Source organism: Scomber scombrus, chromosome 6 (assembly GCF_963691925.1).
Source record: "Scomber scombrus chromosome 6, fScoSco1.1, whole genome shotgun sequence".
Classification (NCBI taxonomy): domain Eukaryota; kingdom Metazoa; phylum Chordata; class Actinopteri; order Scombriformes; family Scombridae; genus Scomber; species Scomber scombrus.
In genome coordinates this window covers 30519336-30546414 of record NC_084975.1, presented here as the reverse complement: position 1 = coordinate 30546414, position 27079 = coordinate 30519336, and the positions used below count along the sequence as shown (strand labels likewise).

Below are 27079 nucleotides of genomic sequence, written 5' to 3'. Positions count from 1 at the left end.
CTCCTTTTCTGTCTAGTTCCTGGTGGTTCAGACGGGCCCAGCGGAGTTCTGATCTGCTCCGAAAACTACATCACTTACAAGAATTTCGGAGACCAGCCTGACATTCGCTGTCCGATCCCACGACGCAGGGTGAGTCCTAAATACACAAGTAGCAGGCCCCAGCAGCCTACTGGTTAAGACTCATGTCACATAACCACAACGTCCACTGTTCCATTTCAGCAGTAGACCCCTTGTTCTCACCTCATTTCCTGTCATCACTACTGTCTGTCTTTAAAAAAAAACACCATTAGAACAAAAGCTTTCTTTAACACACTTTTTCATTACAGCATCCTACAAGAATGACATACATTCAAATGTGGCCCCTTTTCTTTACTGTGAGGAAGTGTTCCCGGTGTAATCGGGTCACTTCCAAAGCTGCGTACACTTTTATTTGTTATCCTCTCCTAACACCCTTTTCTTCATCTTTCCATCCCGCAGAATGACCTGGATGACCCGGAGCGTGGCATGATATTCGTCTGCTCAGCCACCCACAAAACCAAGTCCATGTTCTTCTTCCTGGCCCAGACTGAGCAGGGAGACATCTTTAAGGTTACCCTGGAAACAGATGAAGAAATGGTAAGCAAGGTGGAGGGTGCAGCTTTCCAAACCTACCTTTATAAATGGACATTGCCATTTCTCTACTCATTATTTATTAATAGATTAATCTTTACTCTAATCAGATGTTATCACACACATCAGTGTGTTGTAGATGTGATGAGTCTGTCATGTCTCTTCTCTGACAAACACTGGAGAAAGATTTAACACCTCTGATCTGAGCACACAAGTGTATTTTCTAGCATCAGTAGTAGCAATTATCCTTCATTAACCTGAGTAATTTAAATGGGGTTGGGTGTAATTTCCTAAAAGTTACATCACAGTACATATTGTAACAAGTATAATATATTTAGTTTTATTACTCTTATGTATTCATACTGGTACTTGCAGCTACTTTTTGTCACGTGACAATTAAACAACGTTTTACACTGGAACCGGCGGTATTACCAAATCCTGCTGAATGTGCAGTGGTGTGCATTAGACTTGGACTTTAATGCTTTTCCCAATATATATAATTGAATCTGAACCATTGCCCTCTGGTGGTGTATGTCGTGCACTACAATACATCTTTGATGGTATTACAAATCATACTTGTGGGATTTCCCTTTAAACTGTGATACCATCCATAGCTGGTAGCATTCAAGCAGTCATAAAGATTTCTGTGGGTCAAATATTTTTGTTGTTTATATTGTGTCCTGAAGAAGTCTGTGTTATTTTCAAGGTCACGGAAATTCGGCTGAAGTACTTTGACACGATCCCCGTGGCGACGGCCATGTGCGTCCTGAAGACCGGCTTCCTGTTTGTGTCATCAGAGTTTGGAAACCAGTAAGTGTCAGGCTGTCCATCCGTCTGTGCAGCTGTTTGTTTCCTCCTCTTCCTAACAATGCGCAGCTCGTATCTTTCAATTTCTTTTCTGTCGATTGTTTTTCTCACAAACTACCCTCGCTCATGTTGTCATTCTTCCTCTTCTTTCCTTTAGTTACCTGTATCAGATCGCTCACCTGGGCGACGACGACGACGAGCCCGAGTTCTCCTCTGCAATGCCTTTAGAAGAGGGGGACACCTTCTTCTTCCAGCCCCGCCCCCTCAAGAACCTGGTGCTGGTGGACGAACAGGAGAACTTATCGCCCATCATGTCCTGCCAGGTACGCGGGGGTGTGTGTGTGGGTGGGTGGGTGTTAATAATGCGTGCTGCTTTACATACCAAGGAGACATGAATACTGAATCTAAATACTAAATCCACGGGTTTGAAAGCTTATCAGACGCCAGAACGCTGCACAGGTGTTAAAAATACCATGTAGCCTAAACACCAGGCTCCCATCTCTTTGAAACATAGCAAAGAAAAAAGTCTAATTTAATTTGACGTAAAGATGCATTTCATTGTCTATTTTCTCTTCTCTCTCTTTTTTTTCACAGATTGCTGATTTGGCCAATGAAGATACACCTCAGCTGTACGTGGCCTGTGGGCGAGGACCCAGGTCTACTTTGAGGGTTCTTAGACACGGATTGGAGGTAAACACACACACACACACACACACACACACACACACACAAACACTTTGTGCACTGTGACGAGGGCACACACACTCTGCGCGCTGTGAAAATGATGAGTTTTTTCATGTCTCTTCTCTGAATAAAAGCTGAAGAGTCTTCTTATTACTCTGATCTCAGCACAAACACGCAACTTTGGTGTTTGCGTATCAAGCTGCACCACCCGAGATTACACACTCACAAAGCTCTGCTGCAGTGATATGTGTGTGTAATCTGTGCTAAATAAATACACAGACACTATAAATGATGTGAGCTCAGTATGACAAAAACACTTCAGTCAGGTTATTTTCATACTCAGGAGAATTATCGCATGTTAGTGTGCTCACATGAATGCTCGACACTAAAATCAATTGGCTGGGATGTGAATGAAGGAGAAATATCTTGTTGGTCACATGCAGACCTTAGAACTGGATCCGATATTGTAGAATCTCTCACAGCACGATACCACACATCTCTGCATTTTCATTGTTAGGAGAAGGAACCTTATGTAACCTGAAGAGCATCAAATTTTCATGTCTCTTAATCGTCCAGAGTAGTTCTGGTGCAATCTCCACGGAAACTGCTTGTTACTACATGATTTATGTATTTACTACAAGAGTAAAGCATGGTGTAAAACAATCAACCGTCAAGTGAATACACCTGTAATCTGAATGTTGCTGTATCCACCAGTGGCATACACACAGTCAAGTGGGTTTTTCTGACAGTTCAGATGATGTATATGATAAAACACTATACACAGCGTTTTCAATTGCATCCTGTCTTATCAATGATGTAAACTAAAGAACATCCTCAGATCAGCCTTCACAATATCATAATATTTGTTAAGCATTGAATCTTCTCTTGTTCTTCCTCCTCTGTCTCCTCTGTGCGTCTTCATCAGGTTTCAGAGATGGCCGTCTCCGAGCTGCCCGGTAACCCCAACGCTGTGTGGACAGTCCGCAGACATGTGGAAGGTAATAACATTCCTGTCTCAGACACTTCTTTTCTGACGTCTCATGAAGTAAATTTACAATGTCAGCATACAGTCAGTTAAAGGCAGATGGCAGCAGGGACTGGCTGGGTCAACGGGACTGACACAGTGAAGGAATTTCACTGTTCAGATGTTTTTAACTGTTATATTTTGCTACTCTGCAGCATCAGACCTGGTTGTTGTTTAGTGCTAGTGTGTATGTATATGTAGTGAATGTATATCATTCAAATATTTGCTTATTCCTTCATTATTTATTTTTTCTCCTAACAGAACAAATCTCCACTTGCATGCAGATCACTTTTATTCTGTTTGTTTTGTTTTGTTTGGCTCACATTGAAGACCCTGTGTGTGTGTGTGTGTGTGTGTGTGTGTGTGTGTGTGTGTGTGTGTGTGTGTGTGTGTGTGTGTGTGTGTGTGTGTGTGTGTGTGTGTGTGTGTGTGTGTGTGTGTGTGTGTGTGTGTGTGTGTGTGTGTGTGTGTGTGTGTGTGTGAGAGAGATCTTGAATTTATTAACAAACAGTGCATTTTTCTGAGGTCAAATGGTTTTCACATTTTGTCACATTGTTTCACCACAGCTGGTAAAGATCAGTCATAGTGTGTGTGTGTGTGTAAGGGTGGGGGGGGCTAGTTTTAGGCCAATTCATGACATTGATAGTGTGTCATTACAATTTGGGAGTATCATAAGGTTCTTTATATTTTTCATTTTCTTTAACAGATAATAATGAAATCATTTATTCATCATATACATCCTCTGCCCCATTTAACCAGCATTCATTTTCTAACCGGTGCTCCGTTTTCGTCTTCTTTTAATTAGATGAGTTTGATGCCTACATCATCGTGTCTTTCGTCAACGCTACTCTGGTCCTGTCCATCGGAGAGACTGTAGAAGAAGTGACAGATTCTGGTTTCCTGGGAACAACGCCCACTCTCTCCTGCTCATTGCTCGGTGAAGACGCCCTGGTTCAGGTGGGGTGAAATGCACCTTTTTAACATCTTCTTCTCAAGCCAGATAGCAGATTCAAACAACTAAGATACATCAACAAGATTGCATAAAGTAGTCTTGAGTCTTGATCATTTCATTGTTGCTTCCTCAGATTTCAGATTGCTTAAAAGTCTCTGCCCTTCTCCACATGATCTCTGAGGTTTAAATGGTTGGGTGTGACCAGTCATCACTTACATCCCAGAGCTTTTTGGGGAGAACGGTTGAAACACAGTGTGTTTGAGATCAACAGTCTGTCCTCACTCTGTTTTATGAGGCAGAAGTTAACATCGAAAACCTGTTACAAGGAATGCTAAACATATAAACCCATAAATATTTTCTCAGTTATTGTTTGTGTGTGACTCTTAGCCAAAATAGTCTTTAAAGCAACACAGATGACTCCCAACATCTCATGTGTCATGATCCAACAGAGAGGTGTGGGTTTTATTACAGAGCTGCATTTTTACCAGTCAACACCGTCCACATTTGATTTGATGCTTGAACAATAGCAAACACAAGATAAAAACATCCAGAACTAAACCAACCCACTGCTTGGTTTCAGTCTCTTATTTCTGCTGCATTCCCGCTCTCTGCCTCTCCACACAGGTATACCCAGACGGCATCCGCCACATCAGAGCCGACAAGCGTGTTAATGAGTGGAAGACTCCCGGCAAAAAGACAATCGTCCGCTGCGCTGTGAATCAGCGGCAAGTGGTTATCGCCCTCACCGGAGGGGAGCTGGTTTACTTTGAGATGGACCCGGTAAGAAAGATCACATTGTTTTACCTTTTGTTATGTAATCAACTCAAGAAACTATTCTTGATGAGTCAAGTTGAAGTGAAATGTTTTTGTGAGTTACTGAAATTCAAATTATGATAAACTAGAGTGTAAAATGACCATATACTGCTTTGATTTCATACTTTGCTACCAGTTTTGAATGGTTTTTCAACCTTTTTTTTTAAGCTTTAAGTCAACAATTAACAGATCTCAGTGGAATCTCACAAGGATTTTAGGATGTATTTACTACAGCAGACCTCACAGAACATATATATATGGACTTGATGATATGGACAATACTTTCTACACTTGATGTTTGAAAAAATGAGCGTGCAGTTTAATCTACAGTGCTGCTTCAAAGTTTGTGAACACATGAATCACAAGTCCTAAAGGTAAATAAAAGGGAACTCAGTTAAATAAATGAGACAGAAACATCAAACTTATTCATTTATTTATTGAGCAAAATGATCCAGTTTTCTGGGTTTTTTTTAAACAATTTTTATTTATTTGTTTTAGTTATCAATGTTCACATTACATTGCAATACAGTCCCCTCTGAATTATGGAGAACAAACAAACAATAAACAAACAAACAAAAAAATACAATCATCAAGAACAGAGCCTGTATACAATTATATAAAATCAAGTCTGTCCTTATATAATAACGATTTCCCCCATCTTTTAACAAATAAGTGTTCTTTCACTTTCAACTTGTGTGTGAGATGTTCCACCGCTAGTATATCGTCTATAATTGACATCCATTGTTTGTTGCAAGGGGGGGTCAGTCTTGAGCCAGTTCCTGGAAATCAATCCGGGAAGCAATTGGCTCACTTTGCCAATTGCTTCCCGGATTTCGTTGATTGTTATCTTTGCTGTTATCTGTTCATTTTGTTTTGTGCCTATTGAAGGTAGGTCCAGGGAGTCAAGGAAAGTTTTAATATCTTTCTGATTTGAAGCTGGTGATTCAGAATAGAGTTCTTTGTAATATTCTCTAAAAATATTTTCAATTTCTTTTGGTTTATATTTGGGTTTGTTTGTTTTTGGGTCATAGATTTTATTGACTGTGGTTTCTGCTTGCTGTTTCCGTAAGCGTCTCGCCAACAATTTCATTGCTTTGGGACCTGAATCATAATAGTTCTGTTTTAAATATCTTGCTTTTGTTTCTACTTCATATTGGAGTAGATCGTTCATTTCTTTTCTCACCTCATTCGTTCGTTTGTTAACTTTTGGGTCAACTTTTCTGTTTCCCTTATGTTTTTGTTCCAAATCTCTCAATTTCTTTATATATTTTTTTATATTGTTTTATTCTTTCTCTTTTGAGATTACTAGTAATTGCAATCAGTTTTCCCCGTATCACCGCTTTCAACCTCAATAGTGTATCTTTCTGTCTACAGTGAAGTGTCTCTTCAAATATATGGCACTATGGTCGGACACATCTGCCACACCAATCCAACAATCTTGTATTATGTCTCTATTTTCTGTCTGCATAAAAAAAAAATCAATCCTGGAGTGACTAAAATCCCTCTTTAGTGGATGTAGATCTCTCCATACGTCAAAAAACCTCATCTCCCCCCATGTATTCCTGACCAGTTTTGTAATAGATTTTTTATTTCTCTTAAGACTAGTTGTGTCCATATCATGGTCCATTAACACATTGAGGTCTCCCCCACATATACGTATGCCCTCAGCCTCTAGTGCAATGGTGTCAAATAGGGACTTAAAATAAATCTTTATTACTTTCAGGTGGGGAATATATATTTACCAATGTTATCATTATTTGGTCTATTTTCCCTTTTACAATAATGTAGGTTCCTTCTTTGTCTTTTATTTCCTTTATGCACTCAAATTTGATTACGTTAGACATGAGTATTGCTACTCCTCTTTTCCGAGCATTAGAATGTGAGCTGTAAAAGTTGTTCTTGAAACCAAATTTCTTTAATTTGTCATGTTTTGCTTTATTGAGATGAGTTTCCTGTAGAAAGTTTATTTGCGTCTTTTCTTTTTTAAGCTTGGTCATTATTTTTAGCTCTTTTGACATTAACATTCAAAGAGAGAGTCTTAATTACTTCTTTGGTGTCCATAAATCACTTTTGTTGTGTTAACCTCGTGAAGATTCATCAACCGGCTTTCAGTTAAACATTCATGAACTCTCAATATTTTCAGTAACTGTTTGTAACTTGTTTGAACTATATACAAAAAACGTGACCTCCATAAAGAGATGTCAGCAACCCTCCTTTTCTGCTGACTCTCTTTTTGATTTGAGGAGTCCGTCTTCATTACATTTTGCAGGGTTTGAATTTGTTTGCTAATGCCGTCTAAGCTGCTTTGAAACGAGGCCATGTTAGATTGTGGTGGTGTTGGCTTGCTAGCTTGCTCTCCTTAACCTTTCGGTTCATTTCTTGAACTTGGATGACCGGGTTATTTTTATTCTTCGTTCTTGTCGACAATCCTATCATATTCTCATTTTTTGAGTTCGTCGGCGTCTATGTCTCGAGTTCTTGTATAGTTCAAGTGTCAGCATCGGGGAGCTCCTGATGTACGCGTCCATGCTGCTCGCCTGTCTCACCGGAAGTCAAAATGATCCAGTTTTACATATTTGTATGAGGCAAAAGTATGTGAACCCTCGCTTTCTGTAACCCTCTTTCACAGTAGTAACTTCAACCAAATGTTTCTGGTAACTGTTTATCAGCCCTGCACATCAGCTTGGAGGAATTTTAGCCCGTTCCTACATATAAAACTTGGGGATGTTGGTGGGCTGCTTTCACATCATTTCTAAAAGATTTAGGTCAGGAGTTTGACTCTGCCAATCCAAAACATGATCAGGCTTCTGCTCTAATCATCCTTTGGTAGAGCAACTTGTGTGTTTATGGTTGTTGTCTCATTTAATGGCCCATTTTCTGTTGAACTTCATTTTACAGACAGATTGTTATTCTCTTGTACAACTCCGAACTCAAAGCTCTATCAATAATTGCAAGCTGTCCTGGACTAGAGGCAGCAAAGCAGACCCAAACCATGATACTTTCACCATGTTTCACAAATGGGATGAAGTTCTTATGTTTGAAGTGTTTACTCATCGCCAAACAAAAACGCTTCTCATTCAAGCCGAAAAATTAGATTTTTGGTCTCATCCGTCCACAGAACATTTTTCCAGTCGTCTCATGGTTTATCCACTTGGTTTTAATAAACTGTGGACAGCAGCAATGTTCATTTTGGAGAGTAGTGGCTTTTTTTCCTTGCAACTTTTCCATGTACACTGTTGATGTTCAATGTTCTTTTGATGGTGGACTCATGAACAATCGTGAACATTGATTGAAACACCGGCTCTAATTTGCTATTCAAATGAATTGACAATCCTAGAGTTAACATACTTTTGCCTCACGCAAATATGTAACAAACTATCATTTTCCTCAATAAATAAAGAAAGTGCAAGTTTTTTGACTCAATTGTTTATATGATGTCTGTTTATCTAGTTTTAGGACTTGCCAGGAAATCTGATCATGTTTTAGGTCATATTTGCACATTTTAAAAAAAAAATCACAAACTTTCAGGCAGCACTTAACATGAGGCACCAAAATAAACACAGTAGATGACTGATATGACTGAGAAGCTGCATATTAACACTGTTGTTCTCTTCATCTCCAGTCTGGCCAGCTCAATGAGTACACGGAGCGGAAGGAGATGTCAGCAGATGTGGTGTGTATGAGCCTGGCTAACGTTCCTCCTGGTGAGCAGCGATCCCGGTTCCTGGCTGTGGGACTGGTTGACAACACTGTCCGCATCATCTCCCTGGACCCTTCGGTATGAATACATACATTTGTTTACGTATAAGACTCGTGGCAAAGCTTTTCTTATTACCAGAGGGACCCCAACCAGCACGCATGACACTCTAAAATGAACTAAAGTTTTTAATGTCACGTTTCAGTTGGTCTTACTGTGTAGTTAAATTTGAAAAATGTTAACATACAAGGCAGTTATTGTCTTGTCTATACCATGAATAGATATTTTTGGTAAGGTTCCCTTAAATGTGTTTTGCAACTTAGAAGTTTGCTGATCAGGGAATTTTGCAGCTGAAAAATAAACTGTACTCTCCAATGGACAAACTTTAGAAAAGCACTTGTACTTCAATTTCATGTCATTTATCGACTGATATACGCTGATACTTATATATATCTACAATGAGCTATTATCAGCCTAGCCTATTTTATAGGTTTTATAGGCTCTGATTTAAGTAAATATAAAGTAAGAAGTAAAAAACACACCAGTGACTTTCTTCTCAGGTCATCATCCAGTATTATCCATATTTGTTAAAATAACAGTTCCAGCCTGTCCTCTGGGAAAGTAACATGAAAGTTGGCCCCCTGCTTTCACCACTCTAAAGAATGCACAACAACCTTTGCCCTTTTTAAAGTATTTATTTTTAGGATCAGCAGAGTCTTATTTCAGATGAGACACAGCCGCAATCATTTGGAGCAAACCAGTCAGACCTATATTTATCTATCAGCCAAAACAAATGAGAACAAAAGGCCGTCCACAGCACAGTCACAATAATAATAGAGCAGAATCAGGCTGTATTATACTCCCATATACCAGATATTGTTCATCCTCCTTTATGATTTAAAATTGTCTAACGTATAAGTATAAGTCAGAGAAACAAAGCTCTGGTGCAGATATCAAATGGTGCTTTTAGAGATGCCCTGAAGGCCAGTAAGAAAAACTATGAGGCTGTTTTAACCTGTGACCTTAGTTTTAAAATGCGTTTCAGTGTTACTGTTGCGTCAATTCTGAATTTCGCCCTATGGGGATCAATAAATGTATCCTTCTCTACCCTACCCTACCTACCTAGAACACAAGTGGACAACTGACACACATCACCGTACACATCTGTGTCTATCCTTCGTCTCTGAGGTGTCCAGCTGACCCCTTGTGTTCAGATTTCATTTCTTCCGCTAAAACTTCAAAGAGACCTGCGCAGTTAACACATCAATCTGCTGCCAGACGACCATGACATTTGTTTCACATGGGCTAGCTAGGGAAATAAAATGGTTTTATGAACAGGTCATACTAACTGTTGGGATTGTCAAGCATTTGGCGTTGGTGCACTGTCACCAAATCAATCGTGTCCTACACTGATGTAATATTATGTCCTCGTCAGATACACGTCAGGGCACATTAGCGTTTATACAAAAGATATGAGGTCAAATATACGATGGTTTGATTGAACAGATCATCTTATTGCTTGTTTACTCTCATATTTAATAACGTCCACTTGTGATCCAATTGGCCAAAACACACTTTACAACCCACTGTAAACAGGGTCTGTATGCCTATAAATATTGTCTGCAACATAAATGGTTAAAAATACTGAAATATTTTCCAGGGTCCTGTTGCTTGGTTTTGTGATCTTGCCAAATCTCTGACAAGGATTAAATCCTCATGTGTGAGGTGAGGCTTCTTGATACACTTCTGAAAGTGAGTGCAAATATTGAATGGAATCTGCAGACAGAAGGCATTCACCCTGCTATATAAATTGTGGTGTGTTGGTCACCAGCTGTTTAAATTCCACCTGGTTAGTGGGAACAAAAGGAGAACCAAGATAATGAGGGAAAGGTCGTTGGGTTCCTGAAATGGAAAAGGCCCAATATACTACACCAGTGTTTCCCCTAGAAATGTTTGTAGCAGCGGTGCTGTGTGTCGGTAACTTAGCAACACTAGGGGGGTCCAGGGGTATGCTCCCCCGGAAGAAAAATATTGAAAAATAATAGGGCAGCAACTAACAATTATTTTGATCATCGATTAATCAGTCCATTATTTTTTCGAATAATCGGATAAAAAAATCAAAACATTATTTCAAATTGACATTGCAAAAAGTGCTCAAACAACATGTTGCTGCTTGGACGTCCCTGAGCTGTTAAAGTAATATTAAATTATAAATAATAATTTAAACAAAACAACTAAATGTTAATGTCTGATAGCTTTAACAAAACAACATACACATGTATGCTACACAAAAAGGTATTTTCTGTTGTTCAATGGACCTGAGCTGTTGGAACAATAAATAAAAGATAAATAATAATAATGGTTTATTTTTGTAGTAACCAGTTTTACTTTTACCATCATTAGGCTTCCATACATAGCTAATAGCTGCTGCTCTCCTCATTTCCTGCTGCTGACTGTGAGATCTGAGCAGGTAGAAGCTGATAGTTCACTCACTATAACCAGGGAGCACACTGCAACAAGGTTAATGATCCACACAGTGACATTATATCATTGATTTGACGCGCAAAAGCGATAGAAAACCGAATGAATGAACATAGGGGAAACACTGCTACACACCACCTTTTCACCACAGCTTTAGTTTAAATAAGTGTGATCAATGCTCACAGTCATTGATTACTGATTACTCCTAAAAGTTCCAATTAGCCCTTATTCAGCCAAACACAAGCAAGTGGTTGATTTCCACTGTCCATACAACTTAATATGGTTTAAAGAGAGAGAACTACCATCATCTACATTTTTGTGTGCACCACAGTGAAACCTGTACATTTTTTTTGGATAAAGTTTTAACACCTTGAATTTTCTTCACGTTCAGGACTGCCTACAGCCACTGAGTATGCAGGCCCTGCCCGCCCAGCCAGAGAGTCTGTGTATAGTTGAGATGGGAGGGGTCGAGAAACAGGACGAACTTGGAGAAAAGGGAACCATCGGCTTCCTCTACCTCAACATAGGGCTTCAGGTATTATTTCTCATTCAGCGATTCTCATGTTACGTTTTTCTCCATCACAAGTTTAGTTTTGTTGTAATAGCAGTGCCCACATACCCCTGTAAAAGTACACATAAGACATTCATATGTATGTGTTAGCATTGACTCAGATTCCTCCTGTAGTAGGAAAAGTTGCTTACCTCATGCTTTAATAATAAAGTTACACAGGCACGCTGAATATGACATTTCTCAATGAATATAGGTTACTGTTTATTCTTATCATTTCTCTAATAATAACTGCAACAACCTTAGGTATTGAAGCAGTTTTAAATCATTTTAAAATCCTTCTATTGTAATCAGTAAATACGAACATGTCAGCAGTATATGATGCATGAAAAAAAAAATCTATATTATCATTCTTGAGGGCTACTGGTAAAGATTTATGATGACATGGATTTAAGATCATGTCATATAGTAATATCTGTGTGTGTGTGTGTGTGTGTTCTCTTTTCTCAGAACGGTGTGCTTCTGAGGACCGTGCTTGACCCAGTAACTGGTGATCTGTCCGATACCAGAACAAGATATCTGGGCTCACGACCTGTCAAACTCTTCAGAGTCAGGATGCAGGGACAAGAAGCTGTACGTGACTCCTGCACATTTGCACATAATTTGCACACAGACTGTTATATTATTTACTCACATACAAGTGTGAAATGAATACTCTTGTTGTTGCTGAAGAGACCACGTCAACATAAAAATGTTACCTTCTAAGAACCTGCAGGGATTTGTCATTTTAAAGACAAGATAATAGTTCCAATAATAGGTGCAGCAGTAAAGTATTGTCTCCGTCTCCTCTCGTTGACAGGTGCTGGCAATGTCCAGTCGCTCCTGGCTCAGCTACTCGTATCAGTCTCGCTTCCATCTGACCCCTCTGTCATATGAGACTCTGGAGTATGCCTCTGGTTTTGCCTCGGAGCAGTGCCCAGAAGGCATAGTGGCCATCTCCACCAACACACTGAGGTATGTAGACATGTTTGCATATAACTTAAAGAGCGGTAGAAAGTGTAGACTAGTTTGATGTGGTGTATGGAAGATCCTGAGAGTTTAGGGACTTTGGTTCAGCCAAAAGACACAGGTGTCTTCTGTCTATTAAGGAAAGTAACTTTGAATTTCTACACTTCATAAGCCAGAATTTTTTCCTCAGTCGTGAAGCTCAAAGTTTCAAATGACTTGTAACTGTCTGTCCCTCCTCTTGATCGTTTCGTTTTTTCATTATCTGTCTTGCAGAATCTTGGCTTTGGAGAAATTAGGAGCTGTCTTCAACCAGGTGGCCTTTCCTCTGCAGTACACCCCCAGGAAATTTGTGATCCACCCAGAGACCAACAACCTCATTTTGATCGAGACCGACCACAATGCCTACACCGAGGCCACCAAAGCCCAGAGAAAGCAGCAGATGGCTGAGGTATGAAGTGCAACGTTCACACACAGTAAAATAATAATGGAGTACTCTGTGGTAAATCACAGTAATACATTTACCAGAGCAGTGGTTAGTAAAGTTGTGACAACAGGAGAATGCAAATTTCCAATTGGGAGATATTATTCCACCTAGTAAGAACAGAGGTTCAGGCTCTTCAGTGACAGAACACTGTTCTTCAAAGTATTTTTGCATGTTTACAAAAGCAGGGAAGTGTTTAAACTTAAGAGCTTGAATTCCCTAAAGTCTTGTTGTAATAAAATAGATTTATTGATGCCATTGTATCCCTCCAACTGACCTCTTTTGTTGCTGTTGCCCCCCCCCCCCCCCTGCAGGAGATGGTGGAGGCTGCTGGTGAGGATGAAAGAGAGCTGGCTGCTGAGATGGCCGCCGCCTTTCTCAATGAGAATCTCCCAGAAGCTATTTTCGGTGCACCTAAAGCTGGAGCGGGGCAGTGGGCCTCACTGGTGCGACTGGTCAACCCCATTCAGGGTACAACGCTGGACCAGGTGCAGCTGGAGCAGAATGAAGCAGCGTTTAGGTGAGTTAAGAGTCATTTATAACTCTGAGATGTGTAAAGCACAATATTTCTGACTATAAAGTGAAAGGAAAAGAAGTGAGATGTCAGAATGGCATGATAAAACTGTGACAGTGAGCCAGAGTTCAGCCTTTTGTTTAAGAGGTGGGGGTGTTTGTTTACGAATGGATACAAGGAAGCTTTAACCGTTAAGAGAATAGAGTAGAGGGATGATCAGAGATGAGATAAGATAAACACTGCCATAAAATAAAAAGTGAAACTGAAAAAAAAGGTTATTGAAAGGATATTGTGAGTGGTGTGGGTGAACTTAAAGGATACCACGTTGTCCAGAGTCTGACCCTGGACTGTTTCTTATTTATAACACCTTTCACTTTTAATGTACAGTCAGTGTCTCATATTCCTGACTGTGAATTGAACTGGCAGCTCCCAAAACAGAACAGTGAAGGTTTTGGGGCATAAAATGTCAGTTGAAATGTCATTGTTTGGTGTGAAGATAGAAATGGTTTTGCTGTTAGAAAATATCCTGAATAAGAAGAAATGAGAAGCTGTTCAATAGTACCTTTTTTGGTTTCACTTGTTAAGTCAAATAGCAAACCGCCATATTAGTTACTTCTTGTATTTATTACATTTTTATATACATAACATTGTGGTGTGTTAGTCAACAGGTAACTTGCATTCATACCATAGCAGTATATAGTTCTGCTGACCCTGTAACTTCCTGGTTTCTTAATATGTTAGTGGAACTGATGCTCTGATGAAATGTAGCATTTCTCTGTAGGACAGTTTTTTATTATTTATTAAAAGGACATTTTATTTCTTTTTCTGCTATAGGATGGCACAGTAGCTCATATCTCACACACATTTCTTCCCTGATATTTTTCAGCGTTGCAGTGTGTCGTTTCAACAACGCAGGAGATGATTGGTACGTTCTGGTGGGCGTGGCCAGAGACATGATTCTCAACCCCAGATCGACGAGCGGCGGCTTCATCTACACCTATCGACTCACCAGCGGCGGGGAGAAGCTGGAGTTTGTGCACAAGGTGGGTTTGATTGATTAAGTATCTCAAGTGAAGTGAAATGGCGATTCGGTTGCTGACATCACACAGAAAGCAACTCATGTCTCACTCAGTCTTATGTAGCAGACACACAGAGAAGTGAAAACTGCTGCTGTAACATTTGCCTGCAGGTGGTGCAAGTCCAAGAACATTTCAGCAGCTGTTGCTTTCTTTGTCTGTAGGTGGCAGAATGAACTTGTTTGCAGATTGTGCAGGTCTATACTGCTGCTGCCACTATTGCTTTTATTGCCAATAGGTGACACAGGTTGGACTGGCTGCACATCAGTGGAAGAGCATTGTGTCAAGCTCATTTTTATAGAAAAGCAACACAAAGAAGATTGAATGATTCAATGACTAAGCACAAAATGCACATATTACATAGGGCTCAAACTAAAGATTATTTTCATTATTAAAAGTCCACATTTTAAAAATGCCAGAAAGTAGTAAGTCGATGCAACCTAAAATGCCTTGTTTTGTCCCGACCAACAGTTCATAACCCACAGATATTTCGTTTACTGAAAAGAAACCAGGAAATACTCCCATTTAAGAAGCTGTAACCACACAACTTTTGCATTTGTCTCTTAAAAAATGACTCCAAGCAATGAGTAAATTAACAAAGTAGTTGCTGATTGACAGTTGATTGACTTATCAGTGAATAAACTAATCACTGGAGCTGTATTGAATAGCCTTATACTGATCATAGAAAACTGTTCCCATGGCTAAGTGTGACATGGCCACTTAGCATGAGGCGTTTATTGAAATGTGTGTCACTAGGTCAAAGTCTGAGGTGGATATTAAGATAAGGATTGGATTTCAGGGTGAAACGGTCTTCAAAGTTCACCAGGCCAGGACAACCCCATGTTAAAAATGTAATGATGCCAAACACAGAGGTTATTGCCCCTGGAGCCACGCACTGGTTTCCCGGGTAAGTCCCCAGAAACTGGAGCAGGGTGGAGGCCATCAGGGTGAATCAGCCCACATGCAGTTGTTACCTGATGTGGACGAACAGGGGAAGTGAGTCACAAGTGTTGTACTGCACAGTGATGTCAGCCACTTTAAGTTAGAGGACTTTCCCAACCTCTTAACCAGATCGGATGTTTCAGATAAGTCTGGTTAAACACACATCATGTACTCATGCACATGCACATGCACATTCATAGCCAGATAGAACTCCGATTATTCATACACTGTAGGCCTGGAACAGGATGCTTATCTCCCCATCCCATACTTTTATAACACACGGGTGCTAATTTGGCTCAGAATCGAGTCTCGAGTCAAAACCATTTCTCAATTAATTGAATAGAAAAGGGGGAACTATTTTCAGTCTCTTGCTGCAGTATACTGTGTGCAAAGCCATTCACTGGTGTCTGTAGTCCACAGCAATACAATATGAAACATAAATGGTCCGCAGCCTTTTTAATTAAAAACAGTTAACTATTAATAATGACTGAGGGGGGTGGAGTGCTCCGCTGTGTTATTAACATCATGTCTCCAGCAGTGGAGAGCAGCCTCTCTGCTGCACTATTGTCTCTGAATTACATCACTGTCCAACACACTGAGCAGGTGCAGGGTTGAGGTGTGACAGACTGAGCACTGAGTTATATTCTTCACCTCAGAGTTGGTTTTTGTTACTGCTGGAGTTTGCTGCTCCACTCCACTAAAAGTAGTCTGTAAGTGATGGTGTTGAAAGGTCACAATATACATCACATTCATATCGCAAAGGTACTGATTATCACAGTGATCACAGTGGCACACTTAACGAATATTTAACGACAAACTCTGACTACTTTGCCAATAAAAATTCACTTTGAGACATTTTAAAAATTGTTTCCCCAGCATTTTTTAACAATGCTCCTCTAGCTGTTTGGTTACGCCCTTGACATGACTTGACACCAAGCACTGACACCAGTGTCATCTCGTGTTACTTTTTCTGTCTTTCTTTGGTCTCACCCATAGTTGGTTTTGAGTGGCTGTTTTTGAACACTGCACTGACTGTGAGTCCAGCTGTGTTTAAACTATAAATCAAAGCCAATATTTTTGAAAACATCTTAATTTAGCAGCAGATGTCAATACTTCTGCTAGATCCTTCGACTTAGAGAGGATGGTCCGTGCTATGTGGTGTTATTCTTTCCCAGCACTGTCTTCAAGAACATTACCGTGCTGGTCTTTTTGTGCAAAGCCACACCCTTGAAGACATGGGCAGGGACAGGCAATACTTGTTCAAAGGCGTTAATAGAGGGGTCTTCAGTCAGGTCATTCAGGGGTGGATATCCCATGCTATGTGCCAAGTGAATCAACTGAAACGCAACATACCATAATATCACAAGACTGATTCTCCAGAAGAGAGCTGGGAGAATGTGGATTCTAAATTCATGTGTTAGTTATGATTAAGGCTCATCTTGGACATTGAAAGTATTTAGACAGTTTGACTTGTGACCGCTATAATCTAATTTGAAAAATATAATTTACCAAAATTTGATGTTTTTAAGAGGTAATGAATTTTTGATAGAAGTCATAGCTTAAAAATAAAATGCTAGATTTGCCAAAGTCTGCATTAATGTTAAAGTCATGGGATGTGATCTTGTTATAGGTCTCAGAACAAGACAACATTTACAACAGTAGTTTTAAGTTCACTTTTCAATAACGTTGTTTTATTTTGCATTTCTTAAACACAGAATAAGTCAAATCTGAAAATCTAATCTGAAGATTTAAGTTTATCATCATGGTATTTGTATCATAAAGGTGTTATGTGGATGCCATGTGAAGGACACAGAAAACAGTAAAATTAGTCTGCCTCCAAAACACTTTCACACCTTCTTGGATCACAGTTTTGACACAACGGATATCTGGAACTGTCAAAATCTGTTTAGTGCGATATTGGACCTTGCTTCAAAATAAAAGTCTTTCCCCTCTTAAGAAATATGAACAGTTTCTGTTGTGACAAACTGACTGCATCTCAAACTAAAAGCTGCCATAAAATAATCTGATTCTTTGTTTTTTTGATTGGCAGACCCCAGTAGAGGACGTACCTTTGGCCATTGCTCCATTCCAGGGACGTGCCATGGTGGGAGTTGGGAAACTGCTGAGAATCTACGACATGGGCAAAAAGAAACTGCTACGGAAGTGTGAGAACAAGGTAAGGCAGCGGCCAAAATACACACACCTTAGTGCACTTAATGTAGGTCTCTATATGAGGATACATTTGACCAGAGACTTTAAAAAAGAAAAATGCAGGTGAGGACTGCAAATCTTTAGATACATTCATATAGCATTCACATTTAAAAAAGCCGACTTTTAACTGACCCCGGGCCTTGACCAAGTGACTCATCAAGCAAAACGGTCACATCCTACAACATAATTAGCTTAGTCTCATGAAGCTGCAATGCAGCTGCATTCCTGATGCCATTAAAGCATAACATATTATATTAATTATTGAAGCCCTTGAGTAAATATGTTTACTGTTATCCATTCAAGTTTTAAAGGCACGTGGTGTTCAATGCCTTTATTGTCTTTGAACAGTGTATTATGAAATTAAGTACAAGACATAGTAAATAAATATCCTCTTCCTCTTCCACACACACCGCCATGATAAACATCACCAATACTGGGTGCCTGGTTTATTCTTTATGGACAGTCATTATTTCTATCATGTCTAAGGTCTGACTCAAAATAAAATAATTATTGTATAAGAAAAAAATACACCCATTCTCTACGTCACCAAGAATTGTTGGGGAATTTTCTGTAAAACAAAGAAATAAACTAAGAATATAATAAATACATTTTCTTTCTTATATCAAATAAATATGGCATTTTAAAATAAAGTACATTACAGAAACCTTTTGATTGTGCTTCTTAAATAAGTAAGTTCATACATTACAATGCCTGACGGGTTGACCTCACTCAGCACTGAGCCAAGTTGAGGGTAAACAAAAAAAAAACACATGGGGTGCACACTAGTGGCTGAGTAAACACCATAAACTATTCGCCTGTGCCCCAACTAGAATTTTATAAACCTAAACAGGTGATGTAGAGAATGGGTGTATTTTTCTAAATGCAATTACACACATGGAATCTTTGCAAATAAATCTTTATCTGTCAAAATGAACAAACAAAGAAACAGAGAAACTAGATTTAGTGATACTCTTGTTCCTGGATCTTTATCACGGTCAAATCATGTTTTTCAATCAGAAATGTGCTCATGTTCATTTAATAACCTGTTCAGAGACACCTGAGTGCAGATAAATGTAGTAATAGTAAAGCTTGGCTCGTCCTTCCCGTGAGGACAAATAAGTTGTTTTTATCTTGACAGTGTGTAACATCGCTGGTTGAAGTAGTTTTATTCAATTCAACCATCTGCTGCTCTCTGACCTTTTTTATTCCTTTTTAAAGATGAAATATGATTGTGATGCACATCAGTGTAAAATGAATCACAGAAAGGTGCACAGTTTCCTGATCACTGCAGTTAGGATCTGTTGAATTGCCTGCTGTTTCTAAAGAAGAGACTGTGTGTAATAAATTCATATTTCTATCTAGGCCCTAGTGGCGCTGTAGAGGAACATTTAAATGAGTGTCATTTGTGTCTTATGTAAATACACATTTTTGCCAATTGCGCAGTGCTGTAATGAACATTAACAGCCTGGGGTGAAAAAAACCACATGCTCATGCAAACAATGCTAGTTTTAAAGCAATATTATGGTCAACAAGTTAATATAGGTCTCTGAGGTCCTCAAAATATGTCTCTGAAGTTTGTTGAAAATACCACTGAGATTATGCATTTGTGAATCCGCCTGTGTTTGAGTCCTGTTCTGGATGAGCTGTTTTTGTGTCGATGCAAATGAGCCGCTGCTCCACACGACTCACTCCAGAGCTGCTTTTGGCTTTCTGGCCATGATACAACACACAATTATATGACTACAACAGGAGAGACCGAGGGCTGTTAACAGTTTTTTTTTGCACCCAGAGCTACAAAACATGACTAATTGTATAGACTTACTCACAGCCAATCAACAAAGGAATTCTTTGATTTAATGCGATTGTTATTGAGTGAAGTACTCAATTGGTATCAGTATCACTTTAATGGTACTTGGATTGGTAATGGTATCGACATGTTTAAATGATACCCAGCCTTAATAATATGCGACCCTTTTTGACAATTCACCATGTCAACAAATCTTCCTCCACGTATCTTTTGTGTGTACTTATGGCTCTACCTCCGCGTCTCTCTCTCCAGCACGTTCCCAACCTGGTGTCGGGGATCTACACGATCGGCCAGCGTGTGATCGTGTCCGACGTTCAGGAGAGTCTGTTCTGGGTGCGTTACCGGCGCAATGAGAACCAGCTCATCATCTTCGCCGACGACACATGTCCCCGCTGGGTGACGACAGCCTGCCTGCTGGACTACGACACCATGGCCTCCGCCGACAAGTTCGGGAACATCAGCATTGTGAGTACAGAGAGCGTCATCTGTCTGTTTGACTCGTAGGAATACATCTAATCATTAACTTTTACTTTTCCCAGGTGCGTCTTCCCCCCAACACCAGCGATGACGTGGATGAGGACCCCACAGGGAACAAAGCTTTATGGGACAGAGGTCTTCTTAACGGAGCATCACAGAAGGTAAAACCACCACTCCCCAAATCCATCCTTCTTATACAGTCTCCTGAGGGTCATCTCTAGCATTGTGTTGTAGATTCCAGTGATTTCCTTGTGTAGCATTTTGGATGTTTAAATTTATAAGCTCTCGTTATCAGGGGCACCACCTCCGTCTTTCGGAGGGAAGATTGTACTTACTTAATTGGTTAATTAATTCTTTTTAATAAATCAATACATTTTGATAAATCAGACACATTTCTGAATTCGTGGCTCTACGGTTCAATAGATCCCCTGTACCACTTCAAAGAATACACAAACACAATTGAGTGAATTTTATGGATTTTATTAACTACACACTATTAATAAGTGATGTAGAAACAAATGTAATGATGAATAACTTGCAAAACAATATGAATTCAACAGATTGTTACTCAATATAGTGGCATGAATGAAGGATGATGGTGAATGATGATTATGATATGAAGGATGTGTAATTATGTGGAAACTAAGAAACTTAGAGTTTTCCTTTTCAAGAAAATTTGAATTACTCGATCTGACATCAACCCTGACTTAAGGCAATATTTGGATCCTGCTTTTATCCATGGAGGGCCTCAACAAACCAAATGCAAGATTTTTTACCTGCATTAGGTGTAGAGGTCTTTAAATTGACTCGAGCCTGATAGAAGAAGTTAGATGTATATAAATCGAATTTATGACATGATGGAAAAGCCAATAAAGCACCAGAGTAGGCCACCAGTGTGTTCATATTGCACTGCTGCCCTTTACGTGTGTTTATTGAGACTGAGACAGCATTTATGTGCAACATTGTGTCAGGACTGTAGTTAGAGAGTTTTTTTTAAATATGAAAACTGTTAGTTCAGCCTTTGAGGATTTGTTTGAGGGAAGATATTTTGTGCCAGTTTTTGAGTCCAGGCCGGAGGAAGTTGAACGGAATGGCTTCCACCACCGGCACACCCGCCCCCAAACTTGAGGCCTGCACAGGACTCTAACCGCTCTGACCTCTAACCGCCAGCACACATGCATAAACTGCATAACACCGTCAACCACAAGTCTAACCTACGCACAAATACAAGCGCGTGTGGACACATGCACAACTCAATACACACTCACACTCGTCCCATATTTAAATCCTGGTCAGAAACTGTTTAGGTAGCAGATAGACTGGGAAAGTCCCTCCAGTTTCGACATTATAAGCTGGTCCCAGTTGTCTTTGTCAAACTGTTTGTCAGCTATTTCTGCGTCCACGTTACATTGATCGAGAATTTAATTTGAGTGTGGAAATGTACTGCATCCGTTTTTAGATGTGGGTTTGGGTGCATGCCTGTCTGTCTGTATACAGAATGTATATGTGTGTGTGTGTGTGTGTTTTCACATCTGGCTGGTTGAACATAATTATCTATACATGGCTAGGTTAAATGCTGCCTTACATTAAATTAGATGCATTCCACTTTTATTTGATTAATATATCTGTAAAGATCAAGGTTAGGGCAACAGAGCTGTCTGGTGAGTAAAATGAAAGGATCAACTGTCTTCACCCCAAATGTCATACAGAGTGTGGGGGGGACATTTCTGTCATCCTCTCTTTTTCTTTTCTTTTTATTCACTTCAGCAATGTTTCATGTCCAAATCTACACACAAGTCAAAACATTTCATATAAATATAGAAATGTGACATCTAAAGGAAAAGTTTAACAGATATACATATGTGATACATTTGGATCAATTTGTGCTCTCTGTGACTGAAGGAGTATAAATATTCACCAATTTAGCTTCTTTTAAAAATGTATAGCAGGTTTTCTGCCAGCAGAAGCAAATCAGTCCACTCAAATTCACATGACCCTTCTCAGTTTTATTAAGCAGTCCACTTTTCCTCTGGCACGAAACCAAGAGAAAGTGTGTTACACTGCATGTCTGCCAGCAGCTACAGTCTTCCTACTTTTTAAATGGCACCCTCTCCCTCTCTGCACACACAACTTGTGGCCTTTTAGTGGTTAAGCAAATGTTTTAGTGCTTTACCAGTCACACGCCTGCACAGCACCTAGGGAGTCCTTCTCTTCCCCGAGGTTACATTAACCTCCGCTTACTTCCTGTCTTCTGCTCCTCAACACTTAAAGAGGCTTGTTAAAACAAAAACATCTCAGTAGTGTTGTGTTAAACTCCTCAGCCTGTGTTGAGCGGATGTGACATTTCCACTGTGCTGGAATCCCCACAGAGCGCCACACCACTGCAGAGGTTTGATTAGTCCCTATAAAGGCTGCAGTTCAATTGTTGGTTTTTCTCATCCAAGATGTCCACATAGCAGGAAAATCAAGTCAGATCACTGCTCAAACACAATCAACAGGAAAGAATTTGGAAAAGCGGCTTGTCTTACAAAAAGCTGTGGACTGACCTATTGTCGCCAGCTGTGGCTCAGAACATAAGATGGGTTGTCCAGTTAGTGAGCAGGTTGGTACCTTGTGTGGTAGCTCCTGTCATCAGTGTATGAATGTGGGTGAATGAGACATGTAGTGTAAAAGTGGTAGAAAAGACTAGAAAAGTGCATATAAGTACAGTTCATTTATCATTTAAAACCAATAAAAGACCATCCATGTTTTGCCTTCATCGGGCTCTCTTCTCATAAGAACCAATCACAGATGTGATATAGGTACAAGTCATGTGATCACAAGCCTCACATACATTATTACATTATTATTACCCTTTCTTCACTATCTGAATCCATCTCAAATGCTGATGCAGCGTCAGTCACAGCAGTCTGTACGGATCATGACAGGAAGTCCACAGGATGCTCAGCGTAGTTCAGTTTAGTTTATTTTGCACAAACCAAAAATGACACCGAAAACTACAAACAACAAATCATACATAGTGCAGAGAGGCAGAACACCTGAACACTTATTTGACGCCTCCACCTAAAAAAAATAAAATAAAATTTCAGTGTTACAGAAAATAAAATGACTAAATAGTAATTATATATACACCATAACAAAATCAGTATGAGAGTGTGTTTATACATCTGTGTATGAAACATGACAACTATGAGTGAAACAAATGAAACATATATGGAGAAAAGCAGCAGTTAAATCTAGAGAACGACTGACATATCGGTCAGCTGGTATAACTAGACTATTACATCATCGATACATCAGTATCGGCATATATGTTGTCCGATATGCACCGACATTCTTTAAAAGTTATATAGGCAGTTTCTTTTTCTTAATTCAGGTGTAATATATACGTACCTATGTTTTTTGTTGTACGTGTTTTATTATTTATAGGAATTTCTAATAATTCAATTCCCAGTGAAGTTTAGAGTTTTTAGTTAAACCATAAAATATCCTGCCTCCATTACAACATATCTATATCACAAGTGTTTCATAACAACAAATATGTGTTTTATATACATTCTGTATATCTAAGATTATCGGCCGCTATATCAATATTGGATATTGATATTTTACTCTCTAATATTGGCATCGGCCCACAAAATCCAGTATCAGACGGGCCCAAGTTCAAGCACCTTTTGTAATGTTTTAAAGATGAACAGTTTTTTGTCAAACGCATACCCCTAATCTTATCAAAAGTTGAACATGTGAGATTGGCAAGTAGAAAAAGAACAGACATGTGAATTTGTTTTAGTTCATAAATGAATCTGATTCACGTCACTGATGTGACTCTGACCTCTTGGCTGTTAAAGTTTGCTGAGTCTCAGGCCATGATGATCAAAAGCAAAGATTGTGCTCTCTTATTTCAGAGCTGCAGGGTTTTTTATCTCGAATAATTTCATTTCTGCCCCCTCGGTAGATGACCTTGTCCGCCAAAAAAACTCATTTGGCCTCATTCAGAGCTGTTGTTTCCCATCAGAGGGAAGCTGTGCTCTGTTTATATCCGGCTCGTGTGTGTGTGTGTGTGAGTGTGTGTGTGTGTCTGTCTGAAGCACAGAGTTTATTTTAACTTCGCCCGTCCTTTTTTGGTCTCATGGCGTCAGTGTCATCTATGTCCTGTAGGCAGTTTGCCCAGACTAATACTGAGGTTTTATTCCTCCCCAATGCCGCCTTTGTATCCGAGGTACATCCTAATTACTACCTCTAATTATTTGCAAAGCAGTTTTTTGATGGTTATTGGATTAGAACTGACCATCTGGACCAATTTCCTCTGAGCAGAGGATGACACTGTGTCTTTTCTTCCTGACCTCGGCAAACATTCTACTCCTCCATACTTTTATATGTACGTACAGATGGCAGCGCGGGTGATCTTAAGACCTGAAATGGCTTCAAGTGCCATATCAGACATGTGTAATTGTATGATCTTATTTCATCCGAGCTGAGCTGATGGTAATATTCCATTTGAATGACAGTAGACAGATAGAGGTTAGCTGTTTCTGACTTAATAATCAGGTGCTGCATGTGTGTTTTTGATCAGAAACCAGATACTGCCAAGTCAATAACCATATTTTACTACTTCATTTGTGGGTTTGAGTGTTATCCCACCAGTCAACACATGACAGTTTCTCTCTCTCTGCTCTCTCTCCGCTCTCTCTCCAGGCTGAGGTCATAGTGAACTACCACGTAGGAGAGACGGTGTTATCTCTCCAGAAAACCACTCTGATCCCTGGAGGTTCAGAGTCCCTGGTCTACACCACGCTGTCCGGAGGAATCGGCATATTGGTCCCATTCACTTCACATGAGGTAAACCAGTCGCATCCCACAACCCTCTCCCCACACCACCAGTATCAGACACACTATCTGTCCCAATTTGATTTAACCCAACTAGTTTTTTTGACCCTGTTGAGCTCTTTTTTTCAACCATGTCTGACTCTGTGCTTCATGTCTTTATCCAGGACCACGACTTCTTCCAGCATTTAGAGATGCACATGCGCTCCGAGTTCCCCCCACTGTGTGGCCGAGACCACCTCAGCTTTAGATCCTACTACTTCCCCGTTAAGGTAGGTGGTCGAGCCGTTCCCCTCTTTTCCAATCTCATGTCCTGAAATCATGGAGGACTCTTTGAAAACATTTTGTGAGTATTTTTTCTGTGTTTGCTTTGCAGAATGTGATCGATGGAGATCTGTGCGAGCAGTTCAACAGCATGGACCCTCACAAGCAGAAAAGCGTGGCCGAAGAGCTTGATCGAACGCCACCCGAGGTCTCTAAGAAACTGGAGGACATTCGCACTCGCTACGCCTTCTAACCACACAGACAATGCCTCAACAACACACAAACACACACACACACACACACACACACACACACACACACAAACACCTCCTGTGCTACAGTAACCTCCTCCTTTTAGGACATAGTTTTTGTATTTTGTATGGGTATCTGTGGGCAAACACACACACACAAACACACCTTATCACATAAAAACTTACAACAAGAAGCCACATGCTTGTTGACTCTCTTGCATTGCTCAATTATGTTGCAACCCACATGCACTGTCTCCCTCGCCAACAAGAATACCTGCATTCAGAACTGTGTGTAAACAGTCACCCACAACACTGGTGTGAAAAACATTAACATCATCACCACCAGACCTGCTTATTGACGCAATTCCTGAGAAATTAGCGTCAATTGTTCACCCCACCCCACCCCGTTACTGTCAACAACAACCACACACACACACACACACACACATACTGGATTGTGTTAGCTCACATTCATCCTCATGCACAGTACATGCAGACTGAATGCAATTACCTGTCATGGGTGAGCAACCATACATTTTTATTTAAACTCATGCCAAGAAGAAAAGTAGAAAAGTTTCCTAATGACATGTTCAGTAGACATGTTTCATACTGCCTGGACAGAAGACGTGAAAACAGAATATTTTTAATGTCTGTAAGCGGTGATTTAGTTAAGGTGTATTTTGTGTGTCCTATCTTTAATCTCAGCAGAATGAAGTGTGTTTTTGTATGATGTGATTTATTTTAATGTTTTGGTTCTAGTTGTCATAATGAATATACCACAGTCTCTGATGGTATTAAGTCTCTCTTAGCCTCCGGTCCTACCTGTCTTCAGTTAATAACACGTCGGCCCCCAGGCTCATTAAAGCATATTGCTTACTCGCAAACTGGGAGCCAAACAGAAGCCGACCTGTGAATCAGTCAGAGGCCACGGTTTGATTCAAAAATTGTTGCCATACTTTGGCATTAGACGACGGGTGAACTCAGACTAAATAAGTGGGCGGAAGAATACTGAAGGTTTGCACTGGGTGTTGTTCTTCTGAGTCCTGTAAATTCCCAACCTCAGCCACAAGCTCAGACATAGCATTCCACTGTAGTCACTGAATTTAGGGGCTTGTGGGATGGGGGCAGTGGTCTTTTTTTGTAAATAAAATTGTTGTTTTTTTTTACTTTACAATACCATGTGTTTGTGTGTTATTTCCTGTCACTGTGTGTGTATATGTGTATGTATGTATATATATATGCATACATACATACATACATACATACATACATACATACCACCAATATGACAGATTAGAGGCCAAAATCTTGATATTGCTGCTCATTATTGAGTGAACTATTCAGTGTATATTATAGAGGGAGTAGTGAATGAGTGATTTACCATGAGTAAAGTTGTTTGGGAAAGTATATTATAATTATCTTCTGAACAAGGCTGCATTAGTACCCCCCCAGAGGCCCCTGGGCACCAGTGGCGGTTCTAGCGTGTGCGGTGCCCTGTGCGAACCCCCATATAGATATAGATATAAATAACCCAATATAGATATAGGTAAATATAAATAACCCAATAAAAAATACCAAAATGATATACAATCATAATCACAAATTTCAAAAATGAAGTACAAACAATAGAAACAATTTTAGCATATACA

General features: G+C 39.8%; 1 protein-coding gene across 1 annotated transcript in view; it reads left to right on the top strand.

Annotated features, from left to right (window-relative positions):
- sf3b3 (splicing factor 3b, subunit 3) overlaps positions 1-25606 on the top strand; it is a 29750-nt gene extending 4144 nt beyond the window's left edge. Inside the window, exons 7-27 of the mRNA XM_062421117.1 lie at positions 17-129; positions 478-615; positions 1316-1419; positions 1574-1739; positions 2011-2106; positions 3026-3098; positions 3930-4081; positions 4701-4856; positions 8512-8667; positions 11459-11602; positions 12086-12208; positions 12435-12589; positions 12857-13031; positions 13379-13584; positions 14465-14621; positions 17647-17772; positions 19867-20079; positions 20154-20252; positions 24787-24930; positions 25083-25187; positions 25292-25606. Of these exons, the coding sequence (XP_062277101.1) occupies positions 17-129; positions 478-615; positions 1316-1419; positions 1574-1739; positions 2011-2106; positions 3026-3098; positions 3930-4081; positions 4701-4856; positions 8512-8667; positions 11459-11602; positions 12086-12208; positions 12435-12589; positions 12857-13031; positions 13379-13584; positions 14465-14621; positions 17647-17772; positions 19867-20079; positions 20154-20252; positions 24787-24930; positions 25083-25187; positions 25292-25432 (2942 nt within the window). The 3' untranslated portion in view covers positions 25433-25606. The remainder of the gene's footprint in view (positions 1-16; positions 130-477; positions 616-1315; positions 1420-1573; positions 1740-2010; positions 2107-3025; positions 3099-3929; positions 4082-4700; positions 4857-8511; positions 8668-11458; positions 11603-12085; positions 12209-12434; positions 12590-12856; positions 13032-13378; positions 13585-14464; positions 14622-17646; positions 17773-19866; positions 20080-20153; positions 20253-24786; positions 24931-25082; positions 25188-25291) is intronic.
- The last annotated feature ends 1473 nt before the right edge of the window (positions 25607-27079 follow it).